This window comes from Barbus barbus (assembly GCF_936440315.1).
Source record: "Barbus barbus genome assembly, chromosome: 6".
Lineage (NCBI taxonomy): Eukaryota > Metazoa > Chordata > Actinopteri > Cypriniformes > Cyprinidae > Barbus > Barbus barbus.
In genome coordinates, this window is record NC_136734.1 from 19,383,809 (window position 1) to 19,400,066 (window position 16,258).

General features: G+C 36.7%; 2 protein-coding genes across 2 annotated transcripts; one reads left to right on the forward strand and one right to left on the reverse strand.

Annotated features, from left to right (window-relative positions):
* Positions 1–628: 628 nt before the first annotated feature.
* On the forward strand, positions 629–12,690 carry LOC306871525 (repulsive guidance molecule B-like). The gene is made up of 3 exons (XM_079419540.1): positions 629–1,099; positions 6,848–7,374; positions 10,136–12,690. The coding sequence occupies exons 1-3, from the start codon at positions 994–996 to the stop codon at positions 10,808–10,810; spliced, it is 1,308 nt and encodes a 435-aa protein (XP_079275666.1). The 5' UTR covers positions 629–993; the 3' UTR covers positions 10,811–12,690.
* A 75-nt stretch (positions 12,691–12,765) lies between these two features.
* Positions 12,766–15,796, reverse strand: LOC306871147 (uncharacterized protein). Its single transcript, XM_079418866.1, has 5 exons — positions 15,728–15,796; positions 14,841–15,161; positions 14,325–14,387; positions 14,148–14,253; positions 12,766–14,040 (listed from the first exon to the last, which is right to left on the reverse strand). Coding segments are annotated over exons 1-5 (528 nt in total). The 5' UTR covers positions 15,765–15,796; the 3' UTR covers positions 12,766–14,039.
* Positions 15,797–16,258: the final 462 nt, after the last annotated feature.

The window sequence follows — 16,258 nt, forward strand, 5'->3', positions numbered from 1 at the left end:
AGCGTCAGCTAAATGAATAAATGTAAATGTATATATGTATATATATATATATATATATATATATATTGGTTTTTGTGGTTTATGGGGACTCTCCATAGGCGTAATGGTTTTTATACTGAACAAACTGTGTGTGCTATTGCCCTACACCAACCCTACACCTAAACTTAGCCCTCACAGGAGACTTTGTGTATTTTTAGATGAAAAAAAAACACCATTTAGTATGTTTTTTAAGCCTTTTGAATTACGGGGACATAGGCAGTGTCCTCATAAACCACCTTCATATTGTAATACCTCTGTCATACCCATGTCATTATACAAATTTGTGTCCTCATAAACCACATAGACATGCACACACACACACACACACACACACAGAGAGAGAGAGAGACAGCATGTTGTCAGTGTATGAGATGTTCTTATGGTATTATTTTGTCCTGATAGCCAGCTGAGTTCGTTTTATTCTCAAAAATATGAAGGAAACAAAAAACACCTCAGGACCACTGCATCTATTTTTCTCCCAGTTGAAAGTGAGAGCTTTGCTGTCAATCTGCGGCTGGGGTGTATGGTTTAGGGGGCGGGGTTTGTGCGTCTGTGTGGGCGGTGTTTCCGCTAAACTCTGGGTTAGGTTGATTCACTATCGATCATTGGGGAAAGACGGGGCTAGATTTCCTTGTGGCGGAGAAATCTGATGTGTAGGCAACATGAATCGGGCGATTGCGGGGCGCAGATTAATTTTAGCACGTTAACAGAATTCTTTGGGACTGATTATCTTCACCGAATACAAATTAAATAGCACTCTTCTCCCGTGCTCCTGGAAGAAGTGTTTTGGATCGGACTTGCCGAAATCACTACTTTGTTTCTCTTATGGACGGTTTGTGTTACCTAAAAGTAGTTGCGTTTTAAGAGAGTTACGCATCCCTACGTTAGGTGAAGTCCGGAGAAGCGAGGCCCGATCTCTTGACCCGTGGAGTACTCTTGAGTCTCTCTGGATGGATGGGTATGGGGAGAGCAGGATCTTACTACCCCGGGGCTGAGCGCCTCATCTCTCCGCTACTACATCTGCTAGTGCTGTGCACCCTCTCCTCTCTCACTCACATCGGTAAACACTGTCTCAACACTTTATGCATGATTCATTGAACGTAAACAAGTTAAATATATATTAAAACACCTTTAAAAAGTAGATTTTGTCTTGAGAGGATGTTTAATTCTTGCTTGTATAAATCTAGGATTGGATTTGCGTGCTATATTATGACAGTTAATATTCAGATATATCCTCAGAAAAAAAGTGGATTAGTTCTTTATGTGACCGTTTTACCGTCTGAGGCAGTGTCCTTCATCCGTGTCTTCTTCTTGCAGAGTTATTGTAGCTTTATTTCCAATAAATGTAGTGCATTGATCTACGCGTCCCTCTTGCGCTTGATTGGATTGGTTGCTTTTCAAAGGAAATTAAATATTTATGACTGATCATAATATTAATTAATTTCGAGTCGTATTCATGGGTGATTGTTTGATTCGGTTTTATTTGTTGTTTGTTTTTGTGATGGCATGATATGTTCATATTCATCTAGATTTTGAACTATTTTATTATTTATTTAGGGGTTTGCGGTATTGATAAGTGTTTTTAAAAGAATTAAAATACACCTCAGTTATAGTAAGCACAAAGATTTGTTTGTTTATGTTTATGTATTTCTTTACTAATTCCAGTTGTTTTGGTGACCAGTTTGGACAGTCATAAATGATTTTGTTGAAATTGGGTTGGCTTCTGAGCAGGAGACTGGGAATACTACACATTTGGTGCCCTGTTTTCACTTGGCACCTTGTCAAGTGCTCCACTTTGGGTGTCCTGGCCGTAGACTGTGTTAATGCCATTGTGAATTAAGAGGATATGGAATGCTGCTGGGTGTCCATTGAGTAGTCACACCTTCATAATTAATTTAACATGGACCCCGGGCAGTCAAGCATTACGCACTTTGCGCACATATATTCTTCAATGAGGGGAAAAAATTGATACGGCCCAACCTAAATATATATATTAGTTTTAAACATAGTTTCAGGAGAAATAAGTAAAATTTTACATAAAATTATTAGTATGAGCATGAAATTTACTTAGTGTGACTGTTCCAAGTGTCACTATCCCTTTCATGCTCTTAATTGTATAAGGCTTGATAGGCTTCAGTTTTTTCAGCTGCAATATTCAAAAGTTATAATATATAGAGATCTGTGATATATTTTGAATGTTTCATTTGGTAACAAAATAATGTGGAAATAAGGAATGTAGGATTTAAGAAAACATGCATACAAAACAGAGTAAATTTTTTTTTAGCAACTGTTTTTTTTTTTTTTTCATCTTTGGTTATTAAATCTGTCTCTATCGTCTCTCAATTGGTTTAGTCCCAAATATACATCTACCCCTTGGTGGTATTTGATTGGATTATAATCTTGGCAGAAGCGAGAGACAGTTGCGGCTGTTCAGATTCTTTTTTTCTTTTTCTTTTTTTTTGTTCTCTTTCTCGCTCTGTCTTTTCTCATGTCTGGAATAGTGCTTTATTGTTTAATGATTGTATGATTTTACAGACTATCTGTAAAAAGGTGCCTTTTAAAACTTTTTAATAGGTTTACTGAGATAAATCTTACTAATACTTACTAAAATTTTGATTGATTTCTATTTTTATCTTATTCTGAAGCAAAGTTATGAAAAGCTTGAAGCTACAAATAAGAACAAAAATGAAATGCTGACAAACAAGCATATTAAACCAGATTCCAAAGTTCAATGCAACACAGTATGTGCTCAGAATTTAAGGCTGGAGATGTCATTTAGACATTGAGTCTTGTAAACCCCCTGCTTTCTCCAGCTCTTCACGTTGACTCCTGGAGAAGGCGTGGGCCTGTTGACCTCTCTGCCCTGGCCAAATTCCACATCTTGAAATTTCACTCCGCACACACTCTTTGGGCCCCTCTACAGCTGAGAATGGCTGCTAAAACGGCCGGCCACCCTGAGAAAATATTTCCAACGAACTTAATAGCAACAAGGGTGTTCACTGTGCTCAAAACGAGACGGATCACCCCAGTAACAGGATCGCAGAAATGAACTGAACCTGTGAAACAAACATAGTGTTTTCTCCATCCTGTGATTTACTATGCCTGTGTGTTCTTTAGAGGAATAATATGCACTCTAAAAGTGGTTTATGTTTTAATATTTTATTGATCTAATGTTTAGTTTTTAATATTATAGATTTATTGGGTATTTTAGGATTTGCCTTACATTAAACCCCTTTAAAAGTCATTCAAATGATTCCTCCTTTAGATTGCTGGCATTTCAGTGTTTAGGTTAAACATTTGTCAGGACACTGAGACATTCTAACACAAAGTGTGATTTTTTTTCTCTTTTCCCTCATCTGCCAGTACTAGCTTAGGATCTGCTGCCCCCAACTATGGCAAGCCGTTTTGACTTTTATTCCTTCTCAGGATATGAATTCTTGATATCAACAATTCAGTTTTTACTAGTTAAAATGCTAATTCTTGATATCAGGAATTAGATTTCTACTAGTAACAATGGCTATTTTTGATATCAGCAATTGCATTTCCACTAGTTACAATGTTAATTCTTGATATCAACAATTACATTTTCACTAGTTAAAATGCTAATTGTTGATATCAAGAATTAAATTGTTGATATCTGTAATTGTATTTTCACTAGTTAAATGTCACCATGGCTGCCATTCAAAATCAATTGTTGATATCAAGAATTAATTTCTTACTAGTTGAAATTCCAATTTCACATATCAGAAATGCAATTCTTACTAGTAAAAATGTCTATTCTTGATATAAACAATTTAATTGTCACTAGTGACAATGTTCATTTCTGATATCTGAAAATGTATTTGTGATATCAACAATTGGGAGGGTAATTTCTGATAGCAACAATTTAATTCTTGATATCAGAAATTAACATTGTCACTAGTGACAATTAAATTGTTGATATCAAGAACTAAATTGTTGATATCAAGAATAGACATTTTTACTAGTAAGAATTGCATTTCAGATATGTGAAATTGGAATTTCAACTAGTAAGAAATTAATTCTTGATATCAACAATTGATTTTGAATGGCAGCCATGGTGACATTTAACTAGTGAAAATACAATTACAGATATCAACAATTTAATTATCAACAATTAGCATTTTAACTAGGGAAAATTTAATTGTTGATATCAAAAATTAAAATTTTTACTAGTGAAAATGCAATTGCTGATATCAAAATAGCCATTGTTACTAGTAGAAATCTAATTCCTGATATCAAGAATTAGCATTTTAACTAGTAAAAACTGAATTGTTGATATCGAGAATTCATATCCTGAGAAGGAATAAAAGTTAAAACAGCTTGCCATACCCCAACTGGGGGTCCCCTAAGAAGTTCCTCGCAAGTGTTTTTCACAGAAGATTTATTCTGCTCTTTTGAGGGTATGACTTGGACTTCAGTTGCACGAGATTTTAAGGGGATTGTCAGGTGACGAGCTAATTGCGTTTCATCAAGAGATCTGCAAAAACAACTCTTGTCCAGGGTTGCTGTGAATTGGATTATGGATGGGTGGCAGATTTGTCGCTTTAGTTCATGCACTAAAAGCGCACACGTGTAGAGTTTCCACCCAGATTCCACCCCATTCCTTACAAAATATCATAGATTTAAAAACAGACAGCCTTCCCAACACCTCACGCCACGCTGCTGAGAGAAACAATGGAGGCACATGCATTCGATGGATGGCGAGGTCACATTTGGGCTCCATGAAAAGCCTCTCTGTTTCTCTGTGATATGTAGGACATACCTACCTAATGCGGTTACGTTCGCAGCACGGCCTTTGTGGTTTCATACCTTTGCCCATTTACCAGGGTCACGATTCTTTATTTTCGAGCAAACGGCTGTTTGTTGGATATTACTTGGTGCGCATCTGCTTCGAGCATCCGCTCGGACTATAAATGGGAATGTGCCGGAGATGGCTTTGTCTTGCATGCCTTGCCAAGTATTTGAGTTTTTTTGTTCTGGTACAGATGTCACTGGAGCCTTGCCTGATAAAACACAGCGGGAGGTGGATGGGAGTGGGGACTGCCTTTTTTCTCTCCCTTCCAGCCAATGTCTTTCTAGCACAACATCAACATGGCTTCAACCAGGCTACCGTATTGTCTTACAGCGTGTTACTGAAACCCAATCTAGCCCGTGCTTTGTCATGCCGCCTCCTCCTCCAGCGCCGACTGCAGCGCAACGCGGATCGGCCGATCCGCTACAGCACTCCGCGTCATCTGATAATCAAATCAGATGCATTTGAATCCACTGCGGTCGGAGTTATTGGTGTGGCAGGCAGAAATGGGTGGCCCTGACTGTGTAAGATAGAGTCATCACAAGCGTGTTAATGGAGAGGCTGCAGCTGATATCAGATTAGGACGGCCTCTCTCTGAGCTAATGCAATTGGACTGCACTCAAAAGTGAGGCATTAAGACTCTAAGTGATGCAGTGTGGAGGCTGTTGTCCTTCTCTAGGAGATGTTGTTCTGCTTGTGCCATGTCATTGGTGGCTAACTGGGGGTGGCGCATGACGTGACGACAAGATCTTCAGTGTATTTTGACAACAAGTATAAAACCATAAAAGTGTTATTGGCCCAACTCCAAGTGAAGTAGTATTTGAAGAAAACACTTTTAATTGCCACTATATGACCACACCCTAATGACGCTTTGAGGTAAATAGTTGCATGTAGTTTGCATGCCGTGACTCTTTTGTGCTTACAAGCACATGTGCTGGCTTTTTGTGGGCAGAAAAGCCTCCTGTGCTCTTTTTCTCATTTGAAGTGCCGTTTTATTTGATTTTATTGCGGCCATAAGCATTCTCCTTTGTAGATAACAGAAGGTTTCACACCCTTGTTGAGCCGACTGTTAATGTTTCGAGACCATAATGTAAAACACACATGGAGTCACGCCGTGAGGAAACGCAGTCCACTAGCACACCTTATTATGGTTAAGCAGTTTAAACTGGTTTATGACATGAGTAACAACAATGGATGTTAGAGTATTTGTGCTCCTTTGTTCATAGTTTATGTGTTCAACTGGTTAAGTCAGTATTCTTTCAAATGTCTAGTTTAAAATGTATGCCAAATGGTTTCATATGGTTTTGAAACACTTTTGTACCACTTTCAAGATTTTTTTTAACTTGAAATGTTATGTGGTATAACAATCAAGTAAAAAGTCATGACATATTTTTCTTGCTATGTGAATACATACGAGTGTACACAAAATGTTTCTTAAATATCATTTTAAGGTAAAGTGTATTTTTATAAATATCATGAATTCATAAAAAATATCATATACTTTTATGATGTTATATTTTACAATCTGAGCTAACTGTCATTAAAAAAGCCAAATTGTCTGATATTTTAAGAGGCTTATTGACCTTGAGACAGTCATGGATCCTTTCTATGATACAATTATCAATTTTTATGTATTTGTTGATGCAATTTGCTTGTACCACACAACTTTAGTTACACCACCTGACTTTGATGAGCAGTTATTTCAATTATAAATAATATTATCAAGATTGCTTCAATGTCCTTCATTGTTTTTTTTAAATAAATAATAATAAAATAGCATGTCAAAATATTTAATAAGTTTTTTTTATTATTATGGTATCAGGACAGTTGTATCATGATGACTTTTTTGAAAAAAATATTAAAATGAAATTAAAAACATGTTCATCATTGAAGAGGTGTATTCAAGTTGATCATTATATGTATGATTAGAATTATTTATAAAAAAACATGTCAAGTTGGTTTTCTGAAATGAAAATTCTTTGTGTCGTTTCTCAGGTGAGAGCCAGGTCCAGACTCCACAGTGCCGGATCCAGAAGTGCACCACTGAATTCGTATCTCTCACTTCCCATCTTAACCCTTCACTGGATGGCTTTGATACTGAGTTCTGCAAGGCGCTGCGAGCCTATTCTGCCTGCACCCAGCGCACATCCAAGAGCTGCAGGGGAAACCTGGTCTTCCACTCTGCAATGCTGGGCATCAGTGACCTCATGAGCCAGAGGAACTGCTCCAAAGACGGACCCACGTCGTCTACCCATCCCGTCATCCCCATTGAGCCATGCAACTATCACAGCCGCCATCACCAAGCATCGCGGCCTGGAGCAGGGACTGGGGCTCCAGAACACCCACGACCAACCTACCTGTTCTGTGGCCTGTTTGGGGACCCTCATCTTAGGACTTTCAAAGACCATTTTCAGACCTGTAAGGTTGAAGGGGCATGGCCCCTCATTGATAACAATTACCTGTCAGTGCAGGTCACAAATGTTCCAGTGGTGTACGGATCCAGTGCCACAGCAACCAATAAGGTGAGTTGTTTTCTTATTTATTCTAGAATTATTTTGTCTTTTTTAATGTGGAGTATTATTTGTTAATATCTTTGGAAAAAGTTTATTAGTTAGTCTCAGGCATGGAGCATATTTATGTTGCTAAAAATAAAAAATAAAAAGTTTGTAGGACGCCACTTTATAATTTAGCTCATTATAGTTTTGGTAATGTTAACTAAAGCTAAAATCGAAATTAAAAGTAACATTGTGCCCCACTTACTTTCATGGTATGAACAAAAACATTTTTTTTTTTAAATCTTCATAATGCTTTGGAACCACGTGTTTTATGTTAAAATGTGTAGTTTTCCTTTAAACTGTTTTTAGCTGAGCACTTTGACACAATGTTGTTATTGTTAACTAAAACTATTAAAATATTTTTCGTTAATTTGAATAAAGCTGAAAGAAAAACTCAGACTTAAACTAAACCAAAAATTAAAAATGTTAATGTAAGTTAAAGTTCTAAAGTTAATAAAACTAAACTGAAATCAAATAAAACTAAATAAAAAACAAACTAATAAAATGGAATAAACATAAATTGAAAATTGCAAATATAAAAATAAATGATGTTAAAGTATTAATAAACACTAAAATAGTATATGAATTATACTAAAATAACACTGGTTCGTAATGTTTTCTTTACATGAGTTATTAATCTAGGTTAATTTGATCATTTCTTGTTCATTGCTAATTTGCATTAATTCAAAATGTTATTTTATACAAACTGAAATGTTCAAAATATAGTAATATTTGTAGAAATTAACATTAACCAAGTCAAATAGATCCTGAAAATGTATTGTTCGTTATTATTTCACAGCTTGAAAATTTTTAGCCGAATTTGATCCTAAACATATCACATTTCTTAGTTTTTTTATTTCTGATAAAAATGAAAAAATGTTTGCACATTGTGCAATGTTGAATTGTTTTTATCTTTGTTTGAAGTGTATGATGTCTCTATATATAAGACTATATGGATAAGATTATCAGAAAGAGCTGCAGAAAGCAGATAAGACTTACAACTTTCAACTCTGACCAAGTATTCACAGGTGCAAGTTAAACAAAGCAAACAGCTGTAGTCTTATGATTAACACTTGTGACCAACGTGTCTGTGAAATTCTAATATCATTAATGACTGAATGAAGCCTGCACTGTGGCGTGACCCATAATAAGGTCAGTTTGAAAGAAGCCTCTGTCTTAATTTTTCCAAGTGTGGGGCTTATAGTCAAACACTCAAAACAAACCCGCTTACACACACCCATTTCAAATGTGCTGATGCAGAATATTGACTGCTGGCGATCACGTTTACAGATTTTTATAACCTGAAGTAGCTGGAAGCTTCTGAATATTACAGCCTGAGCAGACAGCATTCGTCAGATACTTGCTTTTCTTTCTCAAGTTTAAACAGTTGAGCTTATCAGTGGACAGATGTGGCTTCAAATGCTAAGTTTGGCTGCCGATGCTAATTACCTCTCGTTTGACCCCTTGACCTTGAAGGTGGGGAGCCATTATTAAACATTTGCAAGTAATTATTAGCACACACTGCTTAACTGAGGCCTTTTCAGCTGCCTCACCTTATGGCCAACTGGTCATCATTTTTCATCTTTGTCCTGTGTACAAAGCTGCTATTCATCCGCCGCTAATGTAACGCCACACTTCTTGTTAGCCAGTGCTTTTGCTTCCCACAAGTCTTAGAGTTTCACAGTATAAGGACTGTATACTGGCTGCATTTTATGGTTGACACTTACAAGGTGAAAGGGTTTGCGGATCTGTAAATACATGTAATATTCTACACAACTGCCGTATACAGATCTTCCTGTTTTACCACGATAATGTACTGTAATTCTAATTTTAAGTTTCGGCCATAAAATCGCTTTTGTCCTTTACAGGTGAATTGTGTTATTATTTTCAGCATTAATAAACATTCTCCTATCCCAGTCTAATATGCAGAGAGTAAAAAGGCCATTTGTAGGTTGATTGCTCCAAAAACTAACACTGTGGCTCCAAAAACTAACACTGTGGTGCTATCAAAACATTCCTCTATTTGTTGACCACACCAACAGAGCAACATTGACTCAACCAATGGCATGTGTTTGTGGCGAGACTATCTATTTGTCCAGCTAATGGCAGATATGGACAATGTTCAGGAAACCAGTTTGAAAACAGTCATTATTTTGGCAATTCCCATTTGTTATTACAGAAGTACAGATATAAGTACAGATATACTGATACAATAAAATAAAACCAATAAAAAAGCATTAATAACTTTTACATTTAATCAGTATACAGTATTAATAATAATAATGCATAATATGTTTGTATGTTTTTATTGTTATCTTTTGGTCATTTATTTTTGTGTTTAAAAAAAAGGAAAACAATAAGAAAAAAAGTGTATCCGTATTGATATTGGTCATAAAAAGCAAATCAGCTATTCTCAGCTATTGGTGCAGAATATTTTAACTTCACCGTCAAAGCTGCAATAAATAGAAGTAACACCAGATCGTTTCTTCTGAACTTTGATATATTAGAGTGAACCAGATTATTGAAAAAGTCAAGCAGACTAAATGATTGGTATAATCCAGCAGTCTGTTGTTTCACCAGAAGATCTAGTTGTGACAATTTGATTTAAAAAGAAAAATGAAAACATATGCATGACTGAATCGTCACAATAAGATCAATAACATGTATTCAGAAAATAGATATGGTGAATATTGTAGATTTGAACTATGTTCTCTGTGCTTCTTTTAAGATCACAATAATCTTCAAACCATACCAAGAATGCACGGACCAGAAGGTCTACCAGGCCGTAACAGACGACCTTCCAGCTGCTTTTGTGGATGGCACCATCAGTGGGGGCGATAGCGAGACCCGCAGCATCTGGATCCTGGAGAAGTCACCGGGTCGGCACGTAGAGATCCACGCCGCATACATCGGTGTCACCATCATCGTACGCCAGCAGGGCCATTATCTGACGCTAGCCGTGCGAATGCCGGAAGAGCTCGCCATGGCCTTCGACGAAACGCAGGACCTGCAGCTTTGCATGAACGGTTGTCCCATGTCAGAACGCATCGACCAAGAGGGACACCTTCAGCTGCCCATGCTGGGCCTCCAGCAAGCCAGCTTTCAGCAGCAGGCAAGGGTCGAAGCCCAGAGAGGGGTCTTCACCCTGGAAAGCGCCTCCAGGAAGTGCAGGGAGCAACTGGAGGTTAAGGACATCTATTTCCACTCCTGCGTGTTTGACCTGCTCACCACAGGAGATGCGAACTTCACCACTGCCGCCTACAGTGCCCTAAAGGACATGGAGACTCTGCACCCCAAGAGGGAGCACTGGCATATTTTTCCTAACTCAGCCACTGGGCTGAGGCCGTTTTCATTGCTCCTCAATGCACTGCTAACCGGCTTCCTCATCACTGTGCTTTTATAATGTGTAGAGTGTTTTGATAACTGTTTCGAAGAAGAAAACCAGACTGTAAAAAGTCAGTACTCTGAGGTACTTTGTATATACTGTCTGTGCGGAGAATGAATGTTAGAATACGAACCTTCATTAGACTGTACATTTTGTGTAAATCATGTTTTCAGGAGAGCTGAATATTGTAGATTTTTGTGAGTGAGTTTTTTGATATTTCATGTTTTTTGTCTTCAGGAGAGGAAATCTTAATGGAAGCACTTTATTTTTATTTTCTTTTTTTGGTTTTTGCAACTAGAAAACAGTGTTCCACGGAACCAGTGCTCAATAATCTAACACTCCGCGCTTTTTCTTTCTGTAGGTCTCTATACAAATGGTACTTGCCTCACCATCCTGCTCTGTAGAACCGTGTTAAACATATTTCACAATGTGGCTGGCGTAGTGATTGTGTGCTAGAGGTTTAAAGAAGGATCATGTTGACTAGACTTTATCTGTATTTTAAGTTCTGGTACTCAACTGTCGAGTCACGTTGATCAGCAAAAACAAAGTGAAGAATTCAGGCGAGCGCAGCAAACGTAGGTTGAAGTGCACTTAAGTCAGAAATTGAAATGGGAATTGTTGGGTATTGGAATTTCGGCCCATTTTATAAATGACAATCATAATTTTAGTTTGATACAAAGTCTACCTAATGTACAAACACAAAACATCAATCCTGAAGAGTGCGTTTTAGGGACACCAAAATATTTATGCTAAAAGTTTCATCTAATTTCATAGTCAGTGAGCGAACTGGAAAATGGATGTTGCGTAAGTGCTAAAGTGGGCCATGTCTCATTCCTAGTCAGACTTGTAGCATCCTCTAGAATGGCTTCTCACAAGATTACGTTTATTAGCTTTGTCCCTTTGCCAAACAAATATTGACTATATGTTCAAAGTGTTAAGTTCCTTCAAGTCCTTGTTTTATCCTTGACCAAAGATATGACGCAGAAGCAACACACATATCAGATCTTTTGCCAGATGTATACGTTTTATTTTGCCAAAAACGATGGTGTGGTATTGTCATGTTTCGCAAGCCAGTGCCATCAATCGACTCAAATCAGAAATATGTTCAATGGAATTGTTCTTTGGCCCAGCAAGCATTTTAACCGTTATTTCGTCAGCCAGAAATGCAACTTGAGCCGTGTTTTTTTTTGCTGACTGCACATCAGCAGTGATTTCATTCAGAGAGCTTTCAAAGCAAATGAAGGATATTCAGAAACACTTATGTCTCTATTTGCTTAGAGTGTGGCATTTGCCCTGATGGACACACAATTCATTTGATGAAATCGAATTGTATACCTTCTGGGCCTAACTGTCCAACTGCTACGGAAGCCATACTCCTGATACGCACGTTTCAATACCAAGACTTGCTACTGTAGAGACGTCATTGTTTAACTACTGCCAGTGCTGAAGACCTGCTACAATACTGTGACAAGTGTAATCGATTGTATTTGGAACACTGGGAGTTTCACAGGCAATGATTGGCTGGATCCGAAACAGGATCATTTAATTGGCCGATTGACCTAAAAAAGTGTACAGTGGGATTTTTTTTTTTTTTCCTCTTAAAAACCAGAACAAGGCATCAGAGTGCAATTAACTAACTGCAATGGAAAGCCTTCATCCTGTGTTTTTGCATTTCACATTTGATCTCGTGATCTCTTACTTTTGTTGTGAACATTGTTTTTGTGAAGAGTGACTGCTCAATGTTTATACTTGAATTATTTATGAAATATAGTGTCTTGTTAGAGAAGTTAAGCTCCCTCCATACGCTTGCTGTTGAAAAACGTTTGAGATGTGATTGTACTGCCACCTAGTGGGTCACCATTGTTACATCAGTGTTTTAGTATTGTACGGATGCTGTTAAAAAAAAAAAAAAAAAAAAAAAAGAGGAAAAAATGTGTTATTTAAAACAATAAATGAAAAATACATAAATGCACCGGTTTTATTTATTTTTTACACATTTAATTTGTGGTGTAATGATTAATTGCCATATACATTCATTGGCATGTACATTTACATTAATTCATTTAGCATATACTTACATCCAATGCAAGAACACAAGCCAATGTAACAGTACAAGTAACACTAACAGACCAAAAGTATCATTGTACAACACTATAGCAGAGTTGTAAACAACAATCAAGTTCTTCTTAGTTCTCCAAAGTCAAGTGCTCCTTAATAACATTTTTCTATTTTTCAGTAACAGCATTTTTCTGTAATATACACTACTTTTCAAAATGTAGGGGTCATTATGTTTTGTTTTTTATAGCATAAATTAATGCTTTTATTCAGCAAGACACATTAAATTGATGAAAAGTGACAGTAAAGACTCAAATAATATTACAAAATATTTCTGTCAAATAAATGCTGTTCTTTTTAACTTTTTTATTCATCAAAGAATTGTGAAAAATGTAGTGCAGTTTCCACAACAATATTAAGCAGCACAGCTGTTTTTGAAATGTATAATAGTAAGAAATGTTTCCTGAAACAGCAAATTAGAATGATTTCTGAAGAATCACGTGACACCGAAGACTGGAGGCTGCTGGAAATACAGCCTTGCCATTACAGAAATAAATTAGAAAATATATTCAGATAGAAAACAGGTATTTTAAATGTTAATAATATTTCAGAATATTACTGCTTTACTGTGTTTTGATCAAATACATGCAGCCTTGGTGAACACATAAGAGACTTTCAAAAACAATTTGAGCAGAAGTGCAATTAAAACAAAATGTGAACATTCATGCTCCAAAAAATAAATGGCAAAAAATCTTGATGAAGCACTGACGTCACATTCACAACTCCCCCAAAATAAAATGAAACAGTGTCTCAATCTTTGATAGAGTATTATGCACAATGATCACATTCACATGCAACATGTCAGACAGATCAAGAGTTCAACAGTGCAGTGGATGCTGACTTGACAATGCCGTTCAAAGCTTTTGTTTTTGACAACGGCATACAAAAGCAGCTTGTAGCGCAGTGCATTTGTTGTATTGTGTACATGATGTGGTTTTGAGCAGCTATCTCGCTCATCTGCCCACATATCGAAGCACCTGCATCTTGCGGCGTGATGTTGGTCTGCAGCTCATCGAGACACTCATCAACATTCCAGATTCTCATTTGCATCAACTGGAATTCCTCCTCCTGCTATAAAACTCCAGCAGCACATCCAATTAACTCTGACATCCGTGACAGTTGTTTTTGAAACTCTGCAATTTTGCAGACGAGAAGTATGACAGGTTTCAGTTTAATTGCGAAAAATGAGTATAAATTATTTCACTACTGGCACTGCATATGCAGTAATATAAGCACTTACCACTTTATGACAGCCTGCACTGTCATTAAAACGTTGAAAATGGTGATTTTGATGAGGAGAATTCTGAGAGCTTCAACAAATAATAGACTGCTGTTTGCTCGGACGTCTGCAACAGTACAGAAAAATGAGTACAAAACAAACAGAAATGAATTTTTAGGATTAACAAATGTTCTGTACCTTCCAAAAAACTGCTTTGTTGGTCCAAACACGTATCAAGCATTTCTTCATTGTCAGTCATTTCTGAAAAACAGTAACATTTGAGTTAAGTCCCTTTAGTTAATAACAATGAGCAATATCTTTGTTACAGCATTTATTCATATTTGTTAATGTTAATAGCTGTTCATTATTACAGTAGTTCATGTTAGCTCAGGTCCATCCCTTAATAAAATTAACAACACTAGCAACACTAGTTTAACCATGGTATTTGTAGTAAAACTGTGGTTAAACATGGTAATCAATCCACCAAAAAAACATGGTTACTACAGTTCTAATATAATAAAACCATGGTTCATTTTCATAAGGGATAAAATAATATTAGCCGATACAATGTTAAAGTTAATATGAACTAAGATTAACAAATACTTTAGAAGTATTTTTCACCGTTAGCTCATGTGAGCTAATGTAGTTAACAAATGTTAACATATATGTGACTAATATTTACATATATGATGTTGCAATAATTACAGAGTTTACCGGTCGTCTCCATTGGGAATCCAGCATAATGTCTGTGAACGAGTTGATCAGAGCCTCTGTGACTCACAAAGCAGGTATAGGACATCCATTCACTCGAGGGCACAGATATAACAGACATTGAGCTCTGAATGCCACTGTGTCCTTGGAGTAAGTTTGAGACTGCTGGATTAGTTCGTCTGGTGCCACTAGAAATCCAGGCGACCTCCAGCTCTCCCTGATGAATGTCATGAACCACACACACCAGGATGGTCAAGCCGTTGAGATCAGTGTTCAAATGAAATGGTGGAGATAAGATGGCAAAAGGGATAGCATCTGATCCCACTTTAGAGATGAGAACAAGACTCAGAAAAGTTAGTATTAGTATGCATACATGGTTATAAAAATTAGAGTTATAAAGGTTTGGGATCAGTATCATGGTTTCCACAAAAGTTTTGTGCTGTTTTCAACACTGATAATAATAAGAAATGCTTATTGAGCTGCAAATCAGCAGATTAGAATGATTTCTGAAGCATTATGTGACACTGAAGAATGTTAGTTTTACTGTATTTAAAAAATTGACCAACCCTAAACTTTTGAACTGTACACTAAACAAAATGTAGTACCAATGTTCACCAAGGAATGGCATGTAAACATTGAAATAAACATAATTCTGAAGTAGAAAGACTGAAATAGCCTAGTATTTTCTTGTCCAATATACTCAGTAATTTTTGTTATATTTACATTAAGAAAGTACAGTGTACTATGTATTTAAAAACAAATGACAAAAACAGTCCAGTTATTGCAGTATTGTAAATTATGATGTTTTAATGAAGTGCCTTTACTTGAGATTTATAATTGCTGCGAATGTTAGTAATTGTGCTAGCTTCCCTATAAAGTCTACAACTTACTTGTAAAAAGCATGGTGGTGAGGAGGGTAGGAAGCATGTTGATGTTGTCTAGCTCTGTGAGTTGAGCCAGCCAGTGAAAAGGATTATCAAGTTTCAGTCATGTGATTTCACACCCGCCGTGGAATCTTTCCATCGTTTGTGTTGTTCTCAGGGGAGCTGTGCCAAAATACGGTATGGCGGGGCTAAAATGAGAACACAAAGACCTGTGCTGCTAAACACGCCGATACACTTATTTTGGCATCAGGTTTCATTCATAGGTTAAAATAACTCACTAGCAAATCAGCATTTAAAAAGAGTGTATACAATTTGCTCATTCACCTCACAGTGTCCATGCACTGAATTTCAGAATATTTGTTGGACAAAGTGTGCATTTTAAAATAATGAAATAAACATAAAAAATTTCCTTTTTAGTGTGGTATGTGGTAAATACTCGTGAGAATGTGAAGTGGAGCGTTTTTCCAAAGATTCGCACCTGTTTTATATTGGTTTCTTCTGTGGTGAGAAACAGATAATATCAACACCAACGGCTGT

What these genes read in the sequence shown, in the direction of transcription:
- LOC306871525 (XM_079419540.1), top strand. Translation starts at nt 994, where the DNA reads ATGGGTATGGGGAGAGCAGGATCTTACTACCCCGGGGCTGAGCGCCTC. An exon ending in CTCCTCTCTCACTCACATCG is followed by an intron (nt 1,100 to 6,847) that starts GTAAACACTGTC and finishes GTCGTTTCTCAG; the next exon opens with GTGAGAGCCAGGTCCAGACT. An exon ending in GTGCCACAGCAACCAATAAG is followed by an intron (nt 7,375 to 10,135) that starts GTGAGTTGTTTT and finishes GCTTCTTTTAAG; the next exon opens with ATCACAATAATCTTCAAACC.
- LOC306871147 (XM_079418866.1), bottom strand. Translation starts at nt 15,764, where the DNA reads ATGCTTCCTACCCTCCTCACCACCATGCTTTTTACAA. An exon ending in ATTCCCAATGGAGACGACCG is followed by an intron (nt 14,388 to 14,840) that starts GTAAACTCTGTA and finishes ACTGTTTTTCAG; the next exon opens with AAATGACTGACAATGAAGAA. An exon ending in ACAAAGCAGTTTTTTGGAAG is followed by an intron (nt 14,254 to 14,324) that starts GTACAGAACATT and finishes GTACTGTTGCAG; the next exon opens with ACGTCCGAGCAAACAGCAGT.